The sequence below is a fragment of the Ambystoma mexicanum genome, chromosome 6q (assembly GCF_040938575.1).
Source record: "Ambystoma mexicanum isolate Mex_15411 chromosome 6q, UKY_AmexF1_1, whole genome shotgun sequence".
In the NCBI taxonomy this organism is placed as follows: domain Eukaryota; kingdom Metazoa; phylum Chordata; class Amphibia; order Caudata; family Ambystomatidae; genus Ambystoma; species Ambystoma mexicanum.
In genome coordinates this window covers 1,075,391,475-1,075,414,438 of record NC_090937.1, presented here as the reverse complement: position 1 = coordinate 1,075,414,438, position 22,964 = coordinate 1,075,391,475, and the positions used below count along the sequence as shown (strand labels likewise).

Here is a 22,964-nt window from a genome sequence, read left to right as displayed (position 1 = left end):
AACGTACTAACTCAGTCATCACTACTCGCAAATGACCAACACTTTATTTGATAACCCAGAAACGTATGCCCAGCTTCTCAAGCTCACGCTAAAGTAAGAACCTGTTAGAATTGGTTCCTGGGAGAAAGACACGTTGTACACCTCCTGGCTTCTTTATAAAGGCTATATTGGGTACAAGGTAAGATAGGTATTGTAAAGCAGGGACCCCAGTTCATACCCACACCAACTGACACTGCATGGAACCTGGAACCCACCCAAGCTCCTTGCAGGTTGGTTCTAGTTTATGTGCAATGATGTATGCAACCAAGCGCACAGGGATGTGAACCTGGGCACTGGTAAACGAACAGCAAGAACTGCAGTAACAGCAGCATTGGAGAAAGAAATAGGACGCACATTCCTACTAGCCTGCCAAAACCCAGGACTATGTGCTAAAAAGTCATTCATGCAATTCATCCTCTAAAGTAGGCACCATTATTCTCTCCACAGTCCCATCAATTTTCCAATTATAAACACCCCCATTGCCATATCAAAACTGAACTAAATTAAATGCAAAAGCTCACAGAAAATATTCTCAGCTTGAAACTCCTGCACAGAAATGATACTTAGACCCTAGCCAAGAAATACAATAAACACAATATTGACCATTTCAACCTTACTTGGGCCACAGGATAGTTTAGGGGAAACACTCTTGTCTTGGAAACAAGACAGAGCCAAGCACCACAGGTTCAATACACGGTCCCGAACTTAGAGGCTGGAGTCCGGCATGAAGCACGTTACAAAAAAATATATAATTATTTATTTTACTTTCGCCATCCACAAGAATGAAGAAATATGTCTGAAATGTAGTCACGATCTTAACAATACTAGAGCAGACCCCCACATTGCCCACAACAAACTGGTTTCAGCACAATGAGAACTCGTAAATGGCCTCTGGACCCTGTAGTTCAATTAACATTCTTGTTCCCTGGTACAGATTGTAAGCCTTCCTGCATACACACTGAAACCTACTTTGAAAAGTCTAGTGATATACTCAATGCAGCCCTATCTGTGGCTTTGAAAATTAACCCTGTGCCCAATCAATCAGAACACTAATGCATACTCGCCAAGCAATAAAACCCATTGTCACATGACACAGGATTCACTGCCACAAGTTACCACTTGGCCTCGGACCTAAGTCTGCCAAAGCATAGCTATCTGACCAGGGTCATAGGCCAAATGAGTTAGTTCCTCATTTGCTACACAACATTGAATGCAGCACAACCAAATCATCCTCAACCCTAAAAATTACCAGATCAATAAATCACTGGGATCCACATGGACCTCAGAAATAAAGATCATTGAAACAGCTAATTTCACACAGGGCAGTCAAACACCCACCGAAGCACCTTCCATCTCAACTGAGACATCTATCCCACAATGCATCATACACAATGGCAGATCAGCATGGCTACCATATTAAACTAGTCTACAAAATACAAGAATATAACTTAGATCTCTTTATCATAATGGAAACTGTTTTTACCCAAGGTCTGACAGAATTATGGACTCACTAATACCCGACATATACGTCATCATTCACCAAGATCGAAAAAGGTATCTATACTATGTTCTATATGTAACTTTGCAAGCTGTGCATTCCCATATTGCTGCGCCCTGTTACCCTTGGGTCTGGTGCGCATTAGAAATCAATAAACAAACAAACGTAAATGCACACTACATTAAAAACAGACCCACTCACGGACTAAATCCACCTTTGATTGCTTGATTGCTAAAACCTCTCTTATAACAACATTAAGTAGTATTCCCTAGTCTCCAAAAGACAATAGGCTTTTTGTAGAATACTACAGCGACCACATCATAACTTAGTTGCTTAAATCCACAAACATCATTTTTGGAGACCTAACCTACACTGGGAAGGTGCTACAGATGCATTAGTATCCTTATTCACGACTTTCAAGACCACATCCAAGTCAATCATTCGGTTCCCCTGCAGATTCCCTTCACATCTGATAAAGTAAAATATAAAGGACCACTAACAGATCACAAAATGTGGGTAAGAAAAGTAACAAGCATCGACTTAATCAATTTCAACGGCAGTTTCCCAGTGACTTCATTCTCCATCAAAGATACTGCTGACGTCAACTCAAAACCATTTGCTACTGAAATCCTAAATTGACTTGATCGGCTCATGTTACAAAATAAATGAGTTAAAGGAACTGCTCCCTGGTGTTGTGCAGAATCAAACATAGAAAGAACATGAGTCACAGTCACAGAAAGGGGTTGGAGACAAACTCTGCCACCAAAACTTCCTAGCTCCCTACATCTTGTTGGAAAACAATGCAAGCACAATAGAAACACATTGAATGCACATTCAAAACACACATCCACACTGCCAAAAACAGGGCAAAACAACTATTTGATTTGGCAAAAACATGCGTCAATCTACACTCTTTCCTCTTCAATACCCCAAACCTCAGAAAAATGTTAGAAATACTCAGAGTGGTTTTCTGTCTACATAATTAAGAGCAAACCCACCGCAAAATAGCAAGATTAAATTCACTATCAATGAAACCCCTCCAAAAACATGCATCCAATTTAAGCCCACCGGCTAACTGGAATGTTTGCAAAATGTTTACCCAAACTATCTCAAATTCATCAACAATTCACTGAATTTTGGTATTTCCCAAAATCCCTCAAATGGGCCAGGTTACCCAGCTGCTGAAAACAAAACATAGCAGGCCCATGTGACCACAAACACGAGTTCCAAATAACTAGCTTTTCATTGCTGTTTAAAACCATAGAACAATGTGTTGCCTGCCACCCAGCTCAATCTTTACACCACAAACAACAACCTTCTAGGTGAATATCAGTCAGGCTGTAGGCAAAACCATAGCATTAAAACCACCAATTTACAAGTCATCAATGGTTCTTTGGTCACTCTTAACAAAGGTTAGGCCTGCTTACTCATTCTCCATGACACCATGGCATTGGGAACTAGTGCTTCAAATACAGTGCTGTCATTACAATGGCCACCTCACACCAGGGTGCTGAGCACTGGAGACATTTTGATGTAGGCAGACAGAGGAAGCACACCCTACAGAGCTTCCTGGCATTAAAATTCCCACTGTACAAGTCACCAAAGATTCTCTGGTCACCCTTAGCAAAGGTGAGGCCACCATACTCATACTCCTTGACACCATGGCATTGTTCGACACAGTAGATAACCAAGCACTCATCAATGCTTTGAAATGCTGACTAGGTATAGTGGGGTGTGTCCTCAAATAGTTATCCCCTTTTCTGGGAACTAGTGCTTCAAATACAGCCCTGTCATTACAATGGCCCCTCACACCAGGGCGCTGATTACTGGAGACCTTCTGCTGTAGGCCGCCAGAGGACAGGGTGGAGTTAGCATAGCCCATTGTGAGATTCAGACCAGAGAGGGTTCTCACCATCTTGGATTTTGATCCGATCTCCCAAACGGCATGTCCCCCTCCCCACTGAGTGCAGTGCAGATAAGTCACTCTGGGTATGACAAAGGACACTTCTACAGCAGCCAGGATTGGACCCTTAGCAACAGGTTTGCTGTGGACCAATTTGCTGTTGCATGGGGGTGGAGGGGCTTGCCTTAGCTGATTCCTCCTTGGACACTGCTTGAAGAATAATTCAATGGAACCTGATTGGGAATGCAGTCTACTCCAAGGTTATCTGCCAGCGAGGGGAAGGCCAACAGATCCAAGGAAGATTAACGCTCTTCTCTCTAACCATCTTAATGCCTACTGCAACTGAGACACTGGTACCGAGGACCCTGCTCACTGCAGGTGACAGATGCTTGCAAGCGCTCACTACAGACCTGTCTGGTGGGGAAGAGCAGAAGAAAGGACTCACCTTGCCTCTGTATGAGGCTCCCAGCACCCAAGGAACTGGGAAAGTGACCCCTGGCTCTTCCTACATCTCCAAACTGCCTTGTTGCCTGTTTGGGCAACTTCGATGCCGTACAAGCTGCTGCAAGGGAACTGCCAGAGCAAGCTTTGACACACAACCACCTCCACATCTCCGAGTTGTGCTCCACGCTGACACCGAAGCTCTGCTGTCCTTACATCTGAGACCCGCTAAGTCTTCTTGCCTCTCACTTTGGTCCCTTCGGCTACCCACTCAATGATCCAGGATCAATCACTGTGCCTTCCTGCATTGCCCTTTTTTGCCATGTCCACATTTTCATAAGGGCGACAAAGGTGGCAAGAAGTTTATCCTGGCATGAGAACAAGGCAGAGCCCACTCATTTGTTGGGATCTTTCCCATATTTTGTTATAAACGTACCCATCTTGGGATCCATTGATGGTGTGAACAAACCATTGTTGCAATGAGTGGCCTTGGGCTTTAGGAGTGCAGCCTACACTGGGAGAACCTATCAACTCTAGGATCTTTAACATCACTACTGCACGGTAGATCGAAATAGCCTGCAATAGGATCTACATTAAGTAAATCATCCACATCTCAGGTGTCAATGGTAGGAAGAACACCTTCCAAATCAATAGGCGATGTCAGAACGTGCTGAATACAAGCAGTTTCATTTGGTGTCGAGCACTATCGCTTGGTCCCCTAAGTTCCTGGTTCCTCTCTAGTCCCAAGGTGAAACGACTCAGCCAATCTGGGTGTTTCCTCTTTCTGGTGGGACCCTTGGAGGAGCACCTCTCCGCACGCCCATTCTGATTGGGTCACTTGACTAAGGACTTCAGCTTCAAATCACTCCTCTGGTAATGGACTTGTATATTTCTGAGGTTAACCCTTAAAAAGAGGAAACCATATTGGTTTTTCTGCATTCAGAAATAAAGTTGTCAATGAAGGATGGACGGTCTTACGACCAGTGGTCTTGGGGTTCTGTCACATTCTTTGCCTCAAAATATTCCTCCTCTGAAAAAGTCTTTATCTGACCTCCCATTCTGCTGTCAGCAAGCTGTTGCCAAGGGAACATGTGCCTTTAAGAAACGGGTAATAGTTTGAACATATTCCCGGGTGCCTTTAATGAAATTATTATTTCCAAATACCTCCCACTCTTACTCTATGAGCACGAAGAAATAAAAACAATATGCAGGTTTCTCTCAAGGAGACCTCACCCTCAACGGATTGGAAAAGTGCAAAAGAAACAAAACCAGAGGACGAACATGTACTTTCTTGGATGAAAGGGAACAAAGCAAAGGTCTCCTGTGAGCACCTCTGCCTTGATACAAGCTAACAGTAAGTAATGCACTTACAAAGATATGTGAGATGGTGTTCATGGGCCGGAATGGGAACAATGTAACCCTAAAAGCGGGAGTGTATTCCTCCTATGGGGACAACAAAGAGTAACAGGGATTGAGTCACGCTCCATTAATGAAGTAAAATGGCGCGAGCAAGAAAAGAGAACACTAGTTTACTTCTTCTTCTAAGGGTTGTGCCGCAGGGGGCGGTGCAGGTGTTTTCTATCCAATTAGATGATATTCGCCTACCAACGTCTTCAGTGATGTAAAGATTGCCACTCATCTCTACTATTCCAACGAATCCAGCAAGCGCATCTTTTGGTCGTTTCTTTATTCGAAATTGTGGGTGGAGACCACCTTAACCTATTCCCTTACCCCACTCCACATATGTATTTATATTATTTTGACCGAAATTCAACTAAAGACGATCCAAAAAATTCAGTCAAATAGAAAAGGTCCATTTGCCCTGTGATCAAATATACGAATACCAGTAAAACATAACAATATCATAACTATCAAAGAGTGCTCACGCATTCCATTGACTCAATACCATATTCAAATAATCTCTGGTAAACCCCCAAATTCCCGCGAACATCTCTGCTGCCCTATCAATAATCAGAAACTTCTCCATCTTGTTCGGGATATGAGCTGTACAATTAATTACCTCAAGCACAGACAATAAAAACGACTCCTTCGTGAGAACCAGTGCATGCTTGTTCACCACTTGTCTGGCTGACTCCACTAAAGAACCCCCTCCCCATTTAAGTCCTGGTACCCCTGAGCAGCACTCAGTTTATCTGGCTCCCAAACTCAAGTTACTGCATCAGTATATGACAAAGAATTCTTCACCCTAACGGACTGCACTCGGGCTTCCTTATCTTACACGTGGCACTGTTTAAACATAGCAGAGTCACTAGGGAGCACCTCCCCCTCCTTCCTTCTTCTTTCGCCTTATCTGCCGCCAGTGACTTTGAAAGCCCCAGATCCGATCTTGGAGATACCTGCCCATCATACACTGCTCTCAGGACCCCGCTGCCTATACTGCTAACATGTATTCAAATTATCTTCGTGTTGTGTTTTTGTAAAACTTAATAAAAAGAGTTATTAAAAAAAACATAGCACAGTCATCATCAGCACAGTTCTTACAGACAGTCTATCTCTCGTAAAGGCAGTCACTTACATCATCTCCCCCCATCTCTGCTCATCACATAAGACTCTATACCTCAGCACACGCTGGACACATGCCCATACTTCTGACATTTGCAACCACGCAAAGGCGAAGGAACATTTTTCCCCACCCAAAAGCATTTATTTATTTATTTGTTTGTAGATTGCACACAAATCCGCAGGCATCAGGGCAATTTTACCGCTTACATGGGGCCCGTGGTAGGGCATAGGCATAGGTACAGTTACATATGTATGGTTGTAGAAAGCATATGTACAAAAGTTACAGTAGTAAGCTTACAGGCATGAAATCGTACATGGGTTGATGGTTGAGCACTTGTCAATTAAGCGAACAGCCATGTTTTGAGGGCTTTGCAGACGGCCCAATAGGATTCTTCCGCTCTCAGGGCAGGTGGGAGAGAGTTCCAGTGCTTGGCGGCAAGGCCTGGAAGCTGCATCCTCCAGCTTTGGCTCATTTGAACTTGGGTTGGACCAACCTGTGGAAGTATGGGGCTCTGGTGGGCCTGCTAGATTGAACCTTGGACATTTTCTGAACCAAATAAGGTGGGGCTGAGTTGGAGATTCACTTGCGGGTGATCGAAAGGATCTTGAATAGGATTCTTTCGATAATGGATAGCCAGTGAGCAGCTCTGCGGGCGGTCGAGATATGCTCTGATCAAGGGATATTGAGGGCAGCGTGTAGGGCATTATTTTGGATAGTTTGGAGATTTTTTATGTTCTGAGTGACGTGCTAGCGAATAGGACATTGCAATAGTTCAGGCTGGCGCCCACCACTGCCCGGGCGATTGTGAGACAGCTGGAAGGGCCTGGCTGCTTTGAGCAATTTAGTTGAATAGGCTGCTGCAGAGGAGATGGCACTTATTTGGCATGTTAGAGAGAGAGTGGCATCAAGCTAGACTCCTAGTGTTTTTACTGATGAGGAGACAGAGATCACGGATCCATCGATGTTAATTTTATTTTTAAATGTTTTTATTGTCATTTATTTTAGAGACATATTCATTACGTTCATGGTATGGGTCAGGGCTTGGGTTACAATACACCTGTGCCAAATAAGCATAAGCACTTTAAACAATAAACAAATAACAAATAACAGTAATAACTTGACTGTCCTTTTTGTCCTCTGAGTTACTTGGCCCCAAGCTTTGTAGTCGGATCTCGTCCTCTAGTCTGTTGGGCTCGGTTTGTTCTCCGGGGGTCATGGTGGGGGAGTAGATGTGGAGTTACTGCTGCAGTTCGTGGGTTGAGCTGTCATGTATGTCCCGAGGGGTAAGTTCAGGGAGGTTTGTAGCTTGTTGAGAAGATCATGTCTCGCAGAAGGGTCTTCCAAGCCTCCAGTGTAGTGCTAGAGTCTTCCCCACCCCTATTGTTCCCTTCCTGCCAGGCTCTGGTTTCAGCTGACGTCCATCTTTCCATCTCCCTGATCCAGGGTTCGTACCTGGGACCTCGTGGCAATTTCCAAGCCATGGCAATCATCGTTTTTGTGAGCACACATGCTATGTCCATAAGCTTCACCAGGTGTTTGATTTTACCCTCTCGGGTGGTTGCCCAGGAGGCACTCTTTAAGTGTCCATTCGTATGCCTCCAGGCCAGCTTTCCTACAGGTCTGTTCAGCGGCGAACCAGAGTTTCTGTGCTTTGGGGCATGTCCAGAACATGTGGATCATATCGGCCCGATCAGAGGGGCACCATGGGCATGTCGGTCTGGACCTGTTGTTAAATGTGGATATTCTGTGCGGAGTCATATAGGTCCTATATAGGACATTGAGCTGAATTAGCCTGAATCTAGCGTTCCTAGAGACCTCTTTAGGGTATGATAAGGCTCTCAACCATTCCCCCTCTGCAATTTCCAGCCCCAGGTCGGCCTCCCACCTCTCTTTCAGACGTGCGCTCCTTGGGTTGGGTCTATCATTTATTTGGGTGTATAATCTCGAAGTCGGTTTCCAGCCATCGCTAACACCATAGATCTCCTGCACGAGGGCGTGGGTTTCAGGCTCCTCCGGCCACACATTCCATTTTTCCTTGCCGATAAGCTTCACCTTCTGGTACCATAAGAATTGTCCCGGGGGGGAGTCCGTCCTTCCCCTGGAGTGATTCAAAGTCTCTAAATAGCCCCTCCTCGAACATGTCTCCCCACGTGTAGAGGCCATAGCTCTCCCATCTTCTCATTGTGGGTAAGTCGCTGGGGCTCATGCATACATCTGCTAGGATGAGGATCTCCGGCGAGTACGATTGTTGTAGCCCCAGCATAGAGGTGACCTTTTTTCCACACCTGTCGCCCCACTTGTACAATCATGGGCGGGTTGGGAAGCCCAATTTTAGTGTTCCATATCAGTTCCTTTGGATGCATGGGTGAGGTTAGTTGGCTGAGGAGATTCGTATCGGCTGTGGGTTCGTCGCATAGCCATTTAGCTACATGGGACAATTGTACCGCTAGATAATATCCTTGGAAATCGGGTAACTGAATGCCCCCTGTGGCATAGGGCAATGTGAGGATGTTTAATGTGAGTCTGTGCCTGGTCTTCCCCCAGAGAAAGTCTTTGATTATGGATTACAGCTTCCTGAAGAAGGATGGGGGGATATAGTATGTTATATTGGTGAAATAATAGAGAAATCTGGGCAGTATAATCATTTCAGATATTGCCGCTCTACCCATCACTGAGAGCGGTAGTTTCAGCCAGAATTTGATGGATCTGCGTACCCCTGAGACTTCGGCCTCTGTGTTGCATTCGTGAGTGGAGGTTGGTGTGTGCTTGATGGTAAGGCCCAGGTAGCGAAAGGCCTCGACTTGCCATTGTATCCCGATCTTAGGGAGTTCTTCTTTCCCCTGAGTCCAGCTAAAGGCACATGATTTCTGCCGGCTGAACTTTATCCCTGAGTATTTTGCAAAATTAACTAGGATGTCTAGGGCTGCAGGAGCATTTTTTTGAGTGTCTCGAAGATATAAAAGAACTTCGTCGGCATACAGGGAGATGATGTTGTCTGTTCCACTAATGTTGATGCCTGCGTCGAAAAGCTGTTTCCTAAAATAGATTGCTTTGCTATCGGCTCCAGGCCTAGGATATATAACATTGGCGAGAGCGGGCACCCCTGCCTGGTCCCTCTCTGAAGAGCCCAGGTCCCTGATACCAAACCCCCTGTCTTTACCCTTGCCTCTGGATTGTTGTATAGTACCTTGACCCATCTGATAAAGTGTTTGCCAAGTCCAAACTCCCTCAGGGTCTCAAACAGCCACTCCCAGAAAATTGAATCAAAAGCCTTGATGGCATCTAATGAAAGGACCGCCAGGTCTTCTTTACATTCCTCTGTTTGTGCCATTATGTTTATCTCAGGTTGGTTGTGGTGTTGCGCCCTGGTACAAAACCGCTCTGATTTGCATGTACTAATGAACCTATCACCCTTGCGAGCCTCTTGGCCAGAATGGTTGTTAAAATTTTGCTGTCGTAGTTCAGGAGCGCCAGCGGGCGATAAGAGTCACATTTTGTAGGTGGTTTGCCAGGTTTGAGCATTGGCACTATGAGGGTTTCTCTCATGGTACCTGATAGTGTTCCAGTCTCGAATGCCTCCGCATAGACTTCATGCAGTATGGGGGACAGGATCTCCTCATATGCCTTGTAGAACTCTGGGGTAAGGCCATCGGTCCCAGGCGTCTTACTCGTGGAAAGAGAGCGTATCGCCTCAGAGATGTCTTCTATCGTGATGGTTTGTCCCAGCATGTCTTTTTGTTCCTGGTTCAGTGTAGGGAGGTCAACTTCTGCCAAGGTGTCTCTAATGTCTGTCTCAGGTACTCGGTCGCTGTGAGTATATAGTTCCTCATAGAAGTCGGAAAAAACATCATTAATTGCTTGTTGTGTTCTGTGGATTATGCCATTGCCATCTTCAATCTCGTTGAGGGCCAGCTTTGGGTGTTCCTTTCTACACAACCAGGCTAATATCCTACCCGGTTTATCTGCTTCTTTATGAGCTTTCATGGTGCGAGTAGAGTAGTCCAATTTCGCAAGCCTATCCCATGCCGTTCTGCATTCCTCCCTAATCTCCCTCAGCTCGTTTTCCGTCTTCATTGTGGGAGAGGGGGTATTTTCAAGGTGCCTGATCCTTTCCTCCTCAGCCTCTAATTCCTTTCTCAGTTGCCTCCTGATCCCGCCTGCCTCAGCGATCACCTCTCCCCTTGTCACCACCTTCAATGCTTCCCAGAGAGTGCTCCATTTTTCCACCGTTCCCTTGTTAAACTCAATGTACTCTTCTAGTTTCTCGGCCAAGGTCTCCTTGAATGCGGGGTCGGTTAATGACTCTACTGGCATTCGCCACATTGGGATGGAAGGTCGGGGAGGACGGAGACAGAGTTGTATCATTAGTGGGGAGTGATCCGAGATTGATCTGCCCAGGTAATCCGCGGACTCGATTTGTGGAGTTAGCTCATTATTTATAAAGAGGTAGTCTATCCTGGTGTGTACGTTGTGAGGGGCTGAGTAGAATGAGTAGGATCTGTCAGCGGGGAGAAGGTCTTGCCAGATATCTATCAGATGCAAGTCCTCAACCGCTCTGTGTAGGGCCTGTGTGGGAAGATTATTCTGTATTCGTGGAGTGGTGGATCTGTCCATTGCTACACTCATGACGCAATTGAAATCCCCTCCCCACAGAAGGGTGTATTCTCTCTGGCGCATAACTTTGGCGCATAAGTTCTTAAGGTAGGAAGGTATGCCGTGTTGGGGGAAATATGAGTTTATTATGCATATTCGGGTATTCTCCAGCATGCCCCACACCAGCAGGTACCTGCCCTCTTTGTCTGATTCTACCCCCATCTGTTGAAATGGTGTGCCTGGGCTCACCCATGTGTATACTCCTCTTGCGTATTTCGAGTATGATGAGCTGTTTACTTGGCCTCCCCAGTAGTTTGACAGTTTGTCTGCAGTGTCAGAGGAGAGGTGTGTTTCCTGTAGGAGGGCAAATGATACCTTCTTTCTCTTCAGGTAGGAGTGTATCCGGTTTCTACGGAGGTAGGATCCCATCCCTCTGACGTTCCATGTGATCACCCTGAGTTTTGATGCCATTTCATGGTTGTATTAATTGCCAAGGGGGGATCCCTGCCTTCCCTGCGGCTTAATAGTATGTCGTTGTGAGCTTTGCCTTAATCTATTTGTGTGGAGTGGTCTACTCCAGTGTTTAGTTCCGGGTTCATGTCAGATTGGTTAAAGGTCCTCAGAGTTAGGGTAGTCAAAACAATAACAACTTGTATAAAACAATTATAACTGGTGCACCCAGCTACTATCACCGAAGTGGAGTGCTCAGGCGCTCCCGCGCTGTCTGCCCCGATCCGGGTGTCTGGCGCGAGTAGGTGTGTGCTGACAACTGGTCGGCACTGGACTTTCGTGGGGTCGTGGTCCGCGGGCATGTGTGGAGGGACGGGTGAGCCCCGCAGTCATTCAGCATTCTCCTTGTGTAGTTTTGCTTCGTTGATAGTGGTGGTTCTAAAAGTTCTCAGGTATGTCATGTAGGGTGCTTGTGTCGGGGGGTGTAGCCAGGTTATTATGTTCCATCCACATGGTAGCCGCTGTTGGAGTCTCTAGGAATACTGCTTTACCCTTATATATTACTTTCAGTCCCGAGGGATAGAGCAGCATATATTTCAGGTTCAGTTTCCTGAGCCTGGCCTTAATTGGAACAAAGGAGTTCCTCGCTCTTTGGACTGACTGGGTGTAATCGGGGTATATGGTGATTTTTGAGTTGTCCCGTTCAATTTCCCCGCCCTCTCTTGAAAATTTCAGGATCACCTCACGGTCTCGAAAGTTGGGGACCTTCGCTATGATAGGACGGGGGTAGGAGCCTGGAGGGGGTTTCTTCTGGAGCGACCTATGGGCTCTCTCTATGGCAAAGCCCTGTGAAAGGTTTGCCACCCCGATTTCCTGTTGTATTAGTGATTCCACGAAGGCCGTCGGGTCTATAGTCTCCATCCCTTCTGGTATGCCTAGTATTCTAATGTTACTGCGCCTAGTGCGGCCCTCCGCCTCCTCGGACCTTGCTTCTAGGAGGGATACCTTGGTTTTGAGGTCTGCGACTTCGGTTTTCAGGGCTGCCGTGTCACTTGCCGTGTCCTGCTGGGAAGACTCAATGATAGTGACCCGTTCCGTCAAATTACGGGCATCCTGCCTTATCAACTGGATGTCGGCTTTTACTTCGCCAATCTTCATATCTATAAACGACCTTAGGGCCTCGATCACCCCCAACACCTGATTGTGTCTGGTGTCCACCTCCGGGGTGTCCCGGGTTGTTGGGTCGTTTGCTATAGGCTGGGCGGTGGGGTGAGATTTCGAGGTAATTAAAGGGTCTAGAGTGGCATTTTTTGCTTTGTTCCTTGCTGCGGCCATAATGTATTGTCTTAATCACGTTTGATAGCACAGGGGTTCAAGAGTTCCCTGGCAGGGCATATAATTGTGTTCACTCTCTTTGGTTAATGGCGCGAGATCTCCCTGCTTAATGGAGTGCAGGTCCTGGGGGTTCAGAGAACATGGACCCCTGCCTCTGTGGGAAAGGAAAAGTTGTGACCCTGACGTCTAGGGCGGTTTCATTAACTGTGCCACAGGTGTGGCCTTTTGGTGTATTGTGGGGGGCTGGAGAGACGTGGGGTGCTATAGAGCAAGCAGGACTAGGGGAGTAGTCCAGCGTGGTCTCTTGTTGCTGGCCAGGGTAGGCAGGTGTATTCTGTAAAGTAGTGACTAATTTGTCAGCCCCAGCAAGGAGTCTGAGGGGGTTCGACCCAGGGTTAGGAATATGGTGGATTTGGGTCCCGTGGAGGGGGAGAGTCTCACCTGTGACAGGCGATTCTTGCTGTGGCTCCAGTGCGTGCTCCGGAAGAAGGACCTGGATGCTCTACAAGTGGCTGCCCTCATGAGCGCGTGTTCTTGAAGGATCAAGGAGGACCCACTCCCCGTTCTCCGTTCCCCGCACTCTTCACTTGGGGAATGCAGGGTTCAGTCCTGTGTGGCCAGCTGGGGATCGGATCGGGGTCTCAGCGGGTGGTCCGGGATAACCGGTAGGGAGGCTGTGGTGGGTTTGTGCTGGGCGAATCCCGGCTCCGTATGGAGTTGAGATGTCGACGCCAGGTGCCAGGGTGTTAAGCGCCAGGCACGTGGTCCCCCGACTCGTCTTTCACCCACCACATGCGGATGTTTCCGTAGGGCAAGCTGGTCCACCTCGATGAGTGCCCTGTGCCTCCTGTGTCTCCGGGCCACAACGAGTAGCGGGGAAGTCGTGTGGATGGTCGGGGTCTGGCTCTGTAGAAGTGCATCTGTCTCGGTCGCAGCAGATCCGCTAGCGAAATGCGGCTGCCATCTTGTGGGTCTCCCCGGGGGGGGAGGGGGAGCCGGGCTGGAGCGCCCAAGTGGGTCCCTGTCCTCTGATCACCGTCGGACTAAGGCACAGAGCGTAGTAAATCGCCCGATGTATCACTGCATCGAAGCATCAGTGATATAAATGTCTCTCCGGCACCGAAGGCAGGATCGAGCAGGACGGCTCATCTGGGCTCCGGGCGCCTCCCAGAGGGAGGAGGGGGAGAGGAGCTGGAGTGTCTCGGTAGGTCCTCGACTTCCGATTTCTGTCGGACAAAGGTGTCGGGTGCAGGCAATCACCTGATGTACCCCTGCACCGAATGGAAATATGTCAATTTGTGTTCGCCAGCCACTGTAGCGCGCGTCCTGTGTTATGACTGGGATCACTAATGCGTTGATCAAAGGCAAGAGAGATGAGGACATTTGCTAGCGAGGTGGCTGGTAAGTCAAGGGGGTCTTTTAGGCCCAGGTTGATTTCACCTAGAAGAAGCATTTGGGACGTGGGCTTCAGGTTGTTAATAAGTAGGAGGATTAGGTCCTCTTCGAATGTGACGGTGGGACCTGGTGGGCAATAGACTAGGTGAATATTGATTGTGTTGGTGGGGGAGGTGGACCATTTGAGAGAGAGGATGTTGCAGTTGTTATTAAGAGCAGAGGGTACTTGTCTGATGAGCTGGTGGTCATTGGCAATAAAGGCCACTCTGCCTCCTCTTGAGTTAGGTCTGTCCCTTCTATAGATGGCGTAAACTGTGGGGAGGGCGAGAGATAAAGTAGGTCCGGATGCTGAGTGCAGCCAGGTTTCAGTAATGGCTATGGCAGGTAGGTTATTCATAATGAGGAGGTTGTGGATATCTAGGGAACATTCGGTCAGAGAGCGGGATTTAATTAGAACTAGCTTGAGGTAGTGAATGTGGGTAGACTCTGTGTGGTGTTGAGGATAGTTGTGCTGGCGAGGTTGAGTCTCAGGTTGCTAACTTTTGGTATGGAAACATTGCTCAGTTTAGATACGGGAGCATTACTAGGATTTGGCATGGAAACATTGCTAACGTTTGACGTGAAAGCATTGCTCGGTTTAGACACAGGTGCATTACTAGGATTTGGCATGGAAACATTGCAAACTTTTGGCATGGAAGCATTTCCCGGTTTAGACACATGAGCATTACTAGTATTTAGCGTGGAAACATTTCAAACTTTTGCATGGAAGCATTGCTCAGTTTGGGCATGGGAGCATTGCTAAGATTTGGCATGGAAACATTTCTAACTTTTGGGATGGAAACATTGCTAAAATTTGTCCAGGAACATCTTGGACTCAAATGTCATTGAGGCTGCAGTGGACAATACTTCTCCCTCTTCATTCTTCCAACCTAACCTTCTCACGTTGGTCACATTACCATCTATGAGTACTTTCAAATCCGTACTCAAAAGAATGGTATAGGGAACACCTTTGCAGCTAGTCCTAGCATTCTGTGGCACAGTACACACCACAGGAATACATGCCACTTTCTGGCACTGTAGCAGCTTGGTCTTTTGCTCCACTTTTGCAGAAAATCAACAGTCTACCACCTCAAATCTTACATACATACCATGGAGTGCCAACCTGCCACTAGACAGATTCTGCTGTGTCCATCAGACACTCTGGTGTAAATATCTGATGTCCTTTATACTGGCCACTAGGCCCATACAGTCATTTCCTCTACAAGAAGCGAAGTCAATATTACTCTACAAATTAAGTCTTCCACCACCGACTTTCCTGTATTTAGCCTTCACCTTTGGCACCACTCCCCCCACCCCATTTGCGCACTCCACATCCTTGTGCTCCAAACCTGCATATTCGTAGGATTCAGTAATCCCAAAATCACTGCTCACAATACTATCAACAGGAGATCGACTTCTATTTCCTGTTAATGTCCTACCCTTCTGCTTAAACCTGTTTACAGTCTGATTCACCACCTCCAATCCCTAAGTCCTCCTCCATTTCTGAGACTTCTGCAACAGCAACCTACTAGCTAAAGTTCCATCCCGTCTAGCTAACCCCTATATCTAGTGTCAACTTCCCATGTCCCCATGCGATAAACTGATCCTAGCCAGCATAGCTTTTGAAATCAATTAAGGAGTAAACAAACATGTCAATATGAAAACAAGCAACATTCCGGCCAAGAAGGCAAGCCTGGCTCTGGCTTCTGGCCCACCTCTTTGGAAAATCAGAAACAGTGAGCCATGCCTGGCATGTCACCACAAAAAAGAGCATGTAATGTTATGAGGACCTTGTGTCCCATCAGTGCCCTTCTAGGGAGATGATTTCTAGACAACAGGTGACACTTGGTTAGAAGATGTATGGGATATGTAGTCTCTTCTGCATATATGCAAGCGTTGTTTAAACATTTACAAGTTTTTCACTTGTTGCTGTGAGAATAAAAGAGTTCTATGGATACCAGGAAGCCTCTGTGCACTGGTATTAAATTGTGTTTATCAAGAATGTTAGGCCTACTTCTACAATAACGTTTTTATCTTACTTTTTTGGCATTGGTCCTAGGTTGGGGTCAGCAATCAGAGTGACAGTCGAGCCAGCAATGTCAGCAGAGTAAGCCCACAGCAGAAACCAACAACTCACGAGGACGAGAAAAAGCTAGAAACGCCCTTGACCAGAGTTGAACGCCGTGAGCAGTTCAAGAAGTCCAACACTCTTCCGACTTCTGTTACAGGTATATACTGTGCAAGATTAGAATGTGAAATTCCAAAGCTTTTCCTCCTCAAAAAGGTTCTACTATACCTTGGCCCCAGTTTGTTATCAGCACTGGAGCCTGCAGTAGCCCCCTGGATTTTTAAACCAGGGTGCTGATAACAATGTATTTGTTTGTAAAAATGGGTCATGCACTCGCCGCAACCCGTTTTGTCAAACAAATATTCTCCAAAGATGGCCACCAAGAACATGGAATTCAGGGATTCATGCAGAGTTACTCTGCCATTTCCATGGTGGCCTGGGAACAAGGAGTGGCGGCAGTGATGGTGCGGCCAAAACACAAATCAGGCGGTGGGGAGGAGAGGCATGGGAAGGATAAGGAGGTAGGTGCAAGCAGCTCAAAGCTTGCTCTGGGACCCATCCTGGGTGCTAATATACTATAAAACTACTTTTCATTTGCGCTGTTAGGTGGTGCTGTAAGCACTGCCTCTAAGCAAGAGCCTTTGGCATGGTAAGTGAAGATATGTGAGACATGGGATGTGAGGACAGCATGTGGGTGGTGTTTGGCATCTTACCCAGCCATTGACCTCCCATGGTCATGCTAGTCCCTATGGCCATTTTCAGCCCCTACCTGCTCCTCCCCTCTCAAAACGCATTACCCCTATCCATTGTAAGCTTCTGTATTTTTGCCCACACTTCACCACTTTTCTCTGCTCAAATTTCACCTATTCTTCATTTAGTCCACCTTCTGTTTTTACTATTTCAATTTCTTGTTTCTATTTGTATAGGGGTCTAGTGATTTTCCCTCCCCTCTATCTCCCTTCTTATTCCCGTTCCTTTTACCCATCCCTGCATTACTTTTTCCTTTACATCCTATCAAATGTATGGACCTAACAAAACCTGAAACAGCTAACAGGCTAAGAAACTGCCTGGAGCAACTGGGATGATGGATGACGCTGAACTGGCTTAAGCTAAACGGCACAAAAACTGAAGTCTTGGTTGTGGGTACCTCTATCCCTCATATGTTCTGGACGGCTGATTTTTGGCTCCCTTCACTGGGCCCTGTCCCTATACCCGTTCTATCAGTTAGGAACCTGGGAGTACGCTTCTCGGCCACTCTGACCATGGATGAGCAGGTCTGAGCAGTTTGCAAATCGGGTAATTTTAAACTTAGGGTTCTCTGAAAAGTCCTTCCTTTTATTCCCTCTGCCAGTCAGGCACCGGTTGCGGGAGCCCTGGTCCTCAGCGTCCTGGACTACTGCAACTCACTTTACCTGGCTCAACCTGCTTACCTGATTGGTCGTCTGCAGCTACTTCAAAATGCTGCAGCCTGCTCCATCATCCACCCGCCTTTTGGAGCCCATATGACGCCCCTACTGAGACAACTTCACTGGCTCCCTGTTGCTCAGCGTATCTTGTTCAAGTCCATGTGCATAGCACACCTGGCCTTTCATGGAACCGGAGCGGAATATATGCAAAGAAAATTCACTCCCTACCAACCCACTCGTACCCTCCGATCTCTAACCACCTAGCGCGTGTGGTCGTACCTCGGTTCAAGCTGGCCCGTAAAGGTGGCCGTGCCTTCTCAGTTGCTGCTGCAAGATCGTGGAACGACCTTCCCATTTCTCTGCGTGACATCTCTGATCACCTCGCCTTTCACCGAGGCTTAAAAACCTTGCTTTTCTAGCTGCGCTTCGTCTTTTGCCCTGCCTCCTCAGCACAAAAGATGCCTCCGGGTGTACGTGCACTTACAGAAATTCCTATAACATAACATAAAATCCACATCTCGTATCACCTCAGCTGTGTCCCTTTATTGTATCCCCTACAGCTCCACTCAGTTGTTGTATTAACTTGAACAATACATTGTAACCGTGTTTGCTTGTGTTTATTGTTTGGGTTTCTGGAGATGGTGATTCAAGTAATAGAAATTATCACCTTCTCATTCCTACAGATACCACTAGTTGGTCAAAACCTAACAACAGCAATGATATTTTGCAGAAGGCACACATACTTCCCATTATTCACTCCCACTTATCATTATTGGAAGAGAAAAGAGCAATATCTGTAATGGTTACAGTGAAGTGGAAAATATTCAGAGAGGCTACAGTATGCTCTTAGTTTGTTTCCTATCCACATCCTTGCTGAATTCTGGAGGTATGGAACTAGCAATGATTTAGCGATAGAAAAGGGGAAATGTATGTTATTTCTGTAACTATCACTCAAGGAATGACAAGTAATAAACTAAGACCTATTACAACAAAGACCTATTATAAACACAGGAAATGGCAACAAATGAATTTCATTTTAAGAAAAATAAAAATCCCAGATTGTCAATATAGCGGAATCTTGCACTCCTTACGTAATGTAAATCATTTCCTTATTCTACAGCTATCAAAAATGTGTATTTTGTTTTAGCTGCATTAATTCCAAGATGGTTTTTGGCCGAATACCAGATAACTGTGTCCAACATTCTTTGTAATGCCGTTTCTGTATAGTCGACATGGCATATAGTCAACGGCATATGCCATCCAGGAAATATGATTTTTCCCCAATTTCTGCGGTAAAGACTAAGTCCACTCAAGGTGGCTCTAGAGGTCCACTATGTATATATTAAAAAATAAATAAGGCAAGAACTCACCCTTGTTTGAGACCACAGTTAGTCTTAATCTCTTTGAAAACCTGCCTTCTCTTTCTAGATGAATTATTACTATTCTACTGGAATCCTGTCTGATGATGCGCAAGTATATTATTATACAATGCCCACTTCTTTAGCTTCTTTATTATAAGTATTGAACATATTTTACTGGAAACATCCAGTAAAGCCATCAGCCTATACTTTGAAGGATGTAGTCTACTGCTTTTATTGAAAATTAGAATCAATAGAGCTTCTTGCCACAGGTTGGGAATCTCCATAATTCTGACAACCAGCTGAAAAATGTGCACACAATCACTGCAGTTTTCCAGGTTGATCGCAAGTTCTGATTATGGCAATTGTTTCTTCTTCTTCATTGTTGAATCCAAACTTCATATTTGGAGTGCAACAGGGATATTCTATATCGCCCATAGACCCTGGAACGTAGTAGACAATGCTTATGCCAATTATCCTCCGTAAATGGAATTATTTGTTACATCAGTTTTTCCTTTCAAATTGTTTATTAACTACCACATTTTTACTTTCAAATGATAATTTCCAATATGTTTCCCCAATTATGATTTGTATTTTATTTTTGCTGACTTATCAACCACTTTTTAACTCCGACTTAGAATTCTCTTTTGCTCCAGGTAGTATTCTAACCCTAATTGTCTTTTCTGCTGTGCCCTAAGAACTTAGTCTAGCTGTCTATCTTTATCTCCTATTAGAGTTTCTTGACAGTACAACACTCTTTCTTCATAGAAAATAGGTCTACATTTGTATCTGAACCCCAAAGCATTCTGTCAATATCATTATATAACTGGTGAAATCTTGGGCTTTAGCAAACAGGTAATTGACTCCCTGATCTTTATCCAAGCACAGATCTAATACTAATATAAACACTTTTTTAAAACTATTTGATTTATATACACACCACTTAAACAACAAAACACTTAACATTCAATACTGCACACCATGCCAGGAGTGTTCTACAGCTTCATTGTCTTGGCCGACGTTCCTAGTATTCTGTACTCGGATCTGTTTGTTCCTTATGGTTATCCAGGTATCTTCTCCTAGGGGGTTTCTGAGTTCTAGTTTGCAGGTTTCCTCCTTGCCAGGACATGGCTTAACGGAGCAATCATCTTTCTCCTATATTCGTGCTTGCATTCTCTTGTTCACTGGAGTTCTCAGAGTTGTTTCCGGCTGTAGGTCCAAACAGTTCTTATACCATTGAGTTCCATGCTAATATCCTGTCACTGCTATCTCATGCCCCTCTTTGCAATTCCATGGTCCATACCGTTGACTCAGCCAGCGACCATCGCTTTAAATCTGCCCACCATGCCTCGACTGTCGGGCCCATTTTGGATTTCAAGGCTATCGCTATGTGGCGTTTTGCCAGAATACTCACCAGGTCCTTCATTTTGCCCCGATGTGCTCTTGGCCTGCCTCCTCTCTGGAATAGTCCCAGCAGGTAGGATTCTGGTGACCATACCTGCATTTGGATTCCACCTTCTGCTGCCTTCATTTTGATGCGGTCCCAGAATTTTGTTATTACTTGGCAGGCCCAAAACATATGCAACATGTCTGCGTCCTCCGTTGCGCATCTGGGGCAGGTCTGTGTTGCTTTGCACCCCATCCTGGATATTCTGCTGGGTTATAAGGTATGCCCTCTGCATGCAATAGAGTTGTGTTTGCCGGAATCTCACGTTTCTGGATATCTTCATTGTGTACATTAAGGCCCCTGCCCATTCTTCATCTGTGAAGACTTTTTGGAGTTCCACTTCCCATTTCCTGCGTGCCTGCAATTCTTTGGCATTGTGGTTCCTCAGGAGCAGTTCATACAGTCTGGAAACTGTGTGTCCTCCATCAGCCACGTCATACCATGCATCTACTGACTCTCCTGTTCCGGTTCCCTCAGATCGATCTGGCCACCTCGTTTTCATTGCCTTTACCATGCTGTTGTGTAGCATGAATTGGCCTTTATGTATGTTGTATTCTTCCATTAAGGTCTGAAACTCCACCCATCTTTTTCCATAGGTCTCCGACTTGAGCAATTCCCTTAGCTTCCCAGTTTCTTTAGGTACGATATAAGCGCATTTGGTCCAGTGTTCACTAGTTCTGCTAGTGGGACCTGCGTGGAGCAGGGGTCCGGGTTTCCCTGGGTTTTCCACGCTTTCTTCCATAGGGTCAGGCCCAGTTTCGCAAAGGAGGGGAGTGTTTGGCTCAGGGGCTTTTTCATCCATATAATCTCTCTCAGAGAGCAGTGCCGTAGTGCTAGCTGCAGTAGCAGTGTGTCTATGGAAGCCTCATCCCCCAGCCAGTGTGCCACGAACTGCAGCTGCCCTGCCAGGTAGTATAGCTCAAAGTTCAGCAATTTAATCGCTCCTGACTCACAGTCTCTTTGCAATGTGCTTAGTACCAAACTGTTCCTACCCCCCACCCTCTGGAATTCCCTTGCTATTGTGTTCAGTTGCCTGAAGAATTTCCCAGGTATATTTTAGGGTATATTTGTAAAGTAGTACTAGAGACGGGAAAGTACTATCATTTTCAGCAAGGCTGCCTCTTAGGGAGAATTCTCAAGAATGTGCTAAATCCTCTCTGCCTTAGAGACCCCCAGCTCTTTTGCTGATCTTTGGGACGTTGTACTTTTAATTCTGTTTGTTTTCTGTCTGTATTTCCTTTGGTTATGGAGGCTAACCAACTCCATAGACGTCATCTTTTTCATTTGTGTCACACAGCACCTTCAGTGCAGTGACACAGGGAAGCCTTTCAGGCTTTCCCAAGGTTTAAATACCTTCTCTGGGATAAACTACTGTTTCCCAGGGTAAGTAAAGTGAAATTGACTTTACTAGTCTTTTAAATTCTTAGACCCAGTACACCCTATCTTACAATAGAGTGCTGGAGGGGTTACTTAGTATCCCCCTATGTCTAAATATGCATGTAGCAGTCAAATGCTACCCTTTCCTCTCAGAATGGCTGGTGGCAGTGGTTTTACAACGAACTACCATGATTTTTCCCGACCGTGAACTATTCGTAGCTCCGTTCCGTTAACGTTAAATCGCGGGAGCCATGTTTTTCAAGATGGCGCCCAGCCATCATTGCTAAAATAGTTCCCTATCTTCTTTTTCCGCCATGTCCTTGTGGAAAGGTCCTTCTAGAGTTTTTCTCTGCACGCCTAACCAGCTATGGTCTCTTTGTTCATTCACCTTTGGCGGGCTTCAGGGGTGAAACCCGCCTCTGGCTCCAGATTGTCTGGGGTAGGCAGGAAGTGAGGGAGGTGCCCGAAACTCCCTGTGCTTGGTCTCCTAGGAGACCCAAATGCACTCTGTGATTATTGGCTGGCTGACTGTCCGGCAAGGACAGCCACCCTGCTGGGTGAGTGGCAGCTAGGCTGGAATGAATGGGAGAGAACTGAATAAAAGGCGAGTCTCTTGGCTTGGAAGGCAGAGCCCACTGGACGAAGGAACCAAAGAAGAGCTTGAGGGGGCCGCTGCAGTTCCGAATCGTCAAGTTTGCGTCGACCGATAAGCCCTGCAAAGGACGACTTCTCCCTTTGAGTTGGTAGGGCCAATCAACACCCAAGTAAGCTACCTGGAAAACCTATCTCGGAGCTGGTTGTATTTTCCTCAGAGTGCTGCAGGAAACCGTAGAGCCATGGAGAGGGACACCAGATTGTGTGCGTTACTTGTAAGCTGGCCAAAAGCGTTTGGAAGATCCTCCGGACTCCCACGACATCGGACCGACCGAGCCCGACCTTCCTCAGCTGACTGCAGGACATCAGAAGCAAGGACAGTCCACCTTGACAGCCAGAACCAGCGTTGTTACCAGTGCGGTAGCTGGAATGCGAAACAGCCACTGATTTTGAAGTTTGCCAGTTGCAAGCTTTGACCAGTCCCAGTGCAGTGCAGG

General features: G+C 46.3%; 1 protein-coding gene across 6 annotated transcripts in view; it reads left to right on the top strand.

The window, feature by feature from the left end:
• Positions 1-22,964, top strand: part of CRACD (capping protein inhibiting regulator of actin dynamics) — a 983,102-nt gene that overhangs the window by 931,542 nt on the left and 28,596 nt on the right. For all 6 annotated transcript variants that reach the window (XM_069631614.1, XM_069631616.1, XM_069631613.1 and 3 more), the window contains one exon: positions 16,277-16,445. In XM_069631614.1, the coding sequence (XP_069487715.1) occupies positions 16,277-16,445 (169 nt within the window). The remainder of the gene's footprint in view (positions 1-16,276; positions 16,446-22,964) is intronic.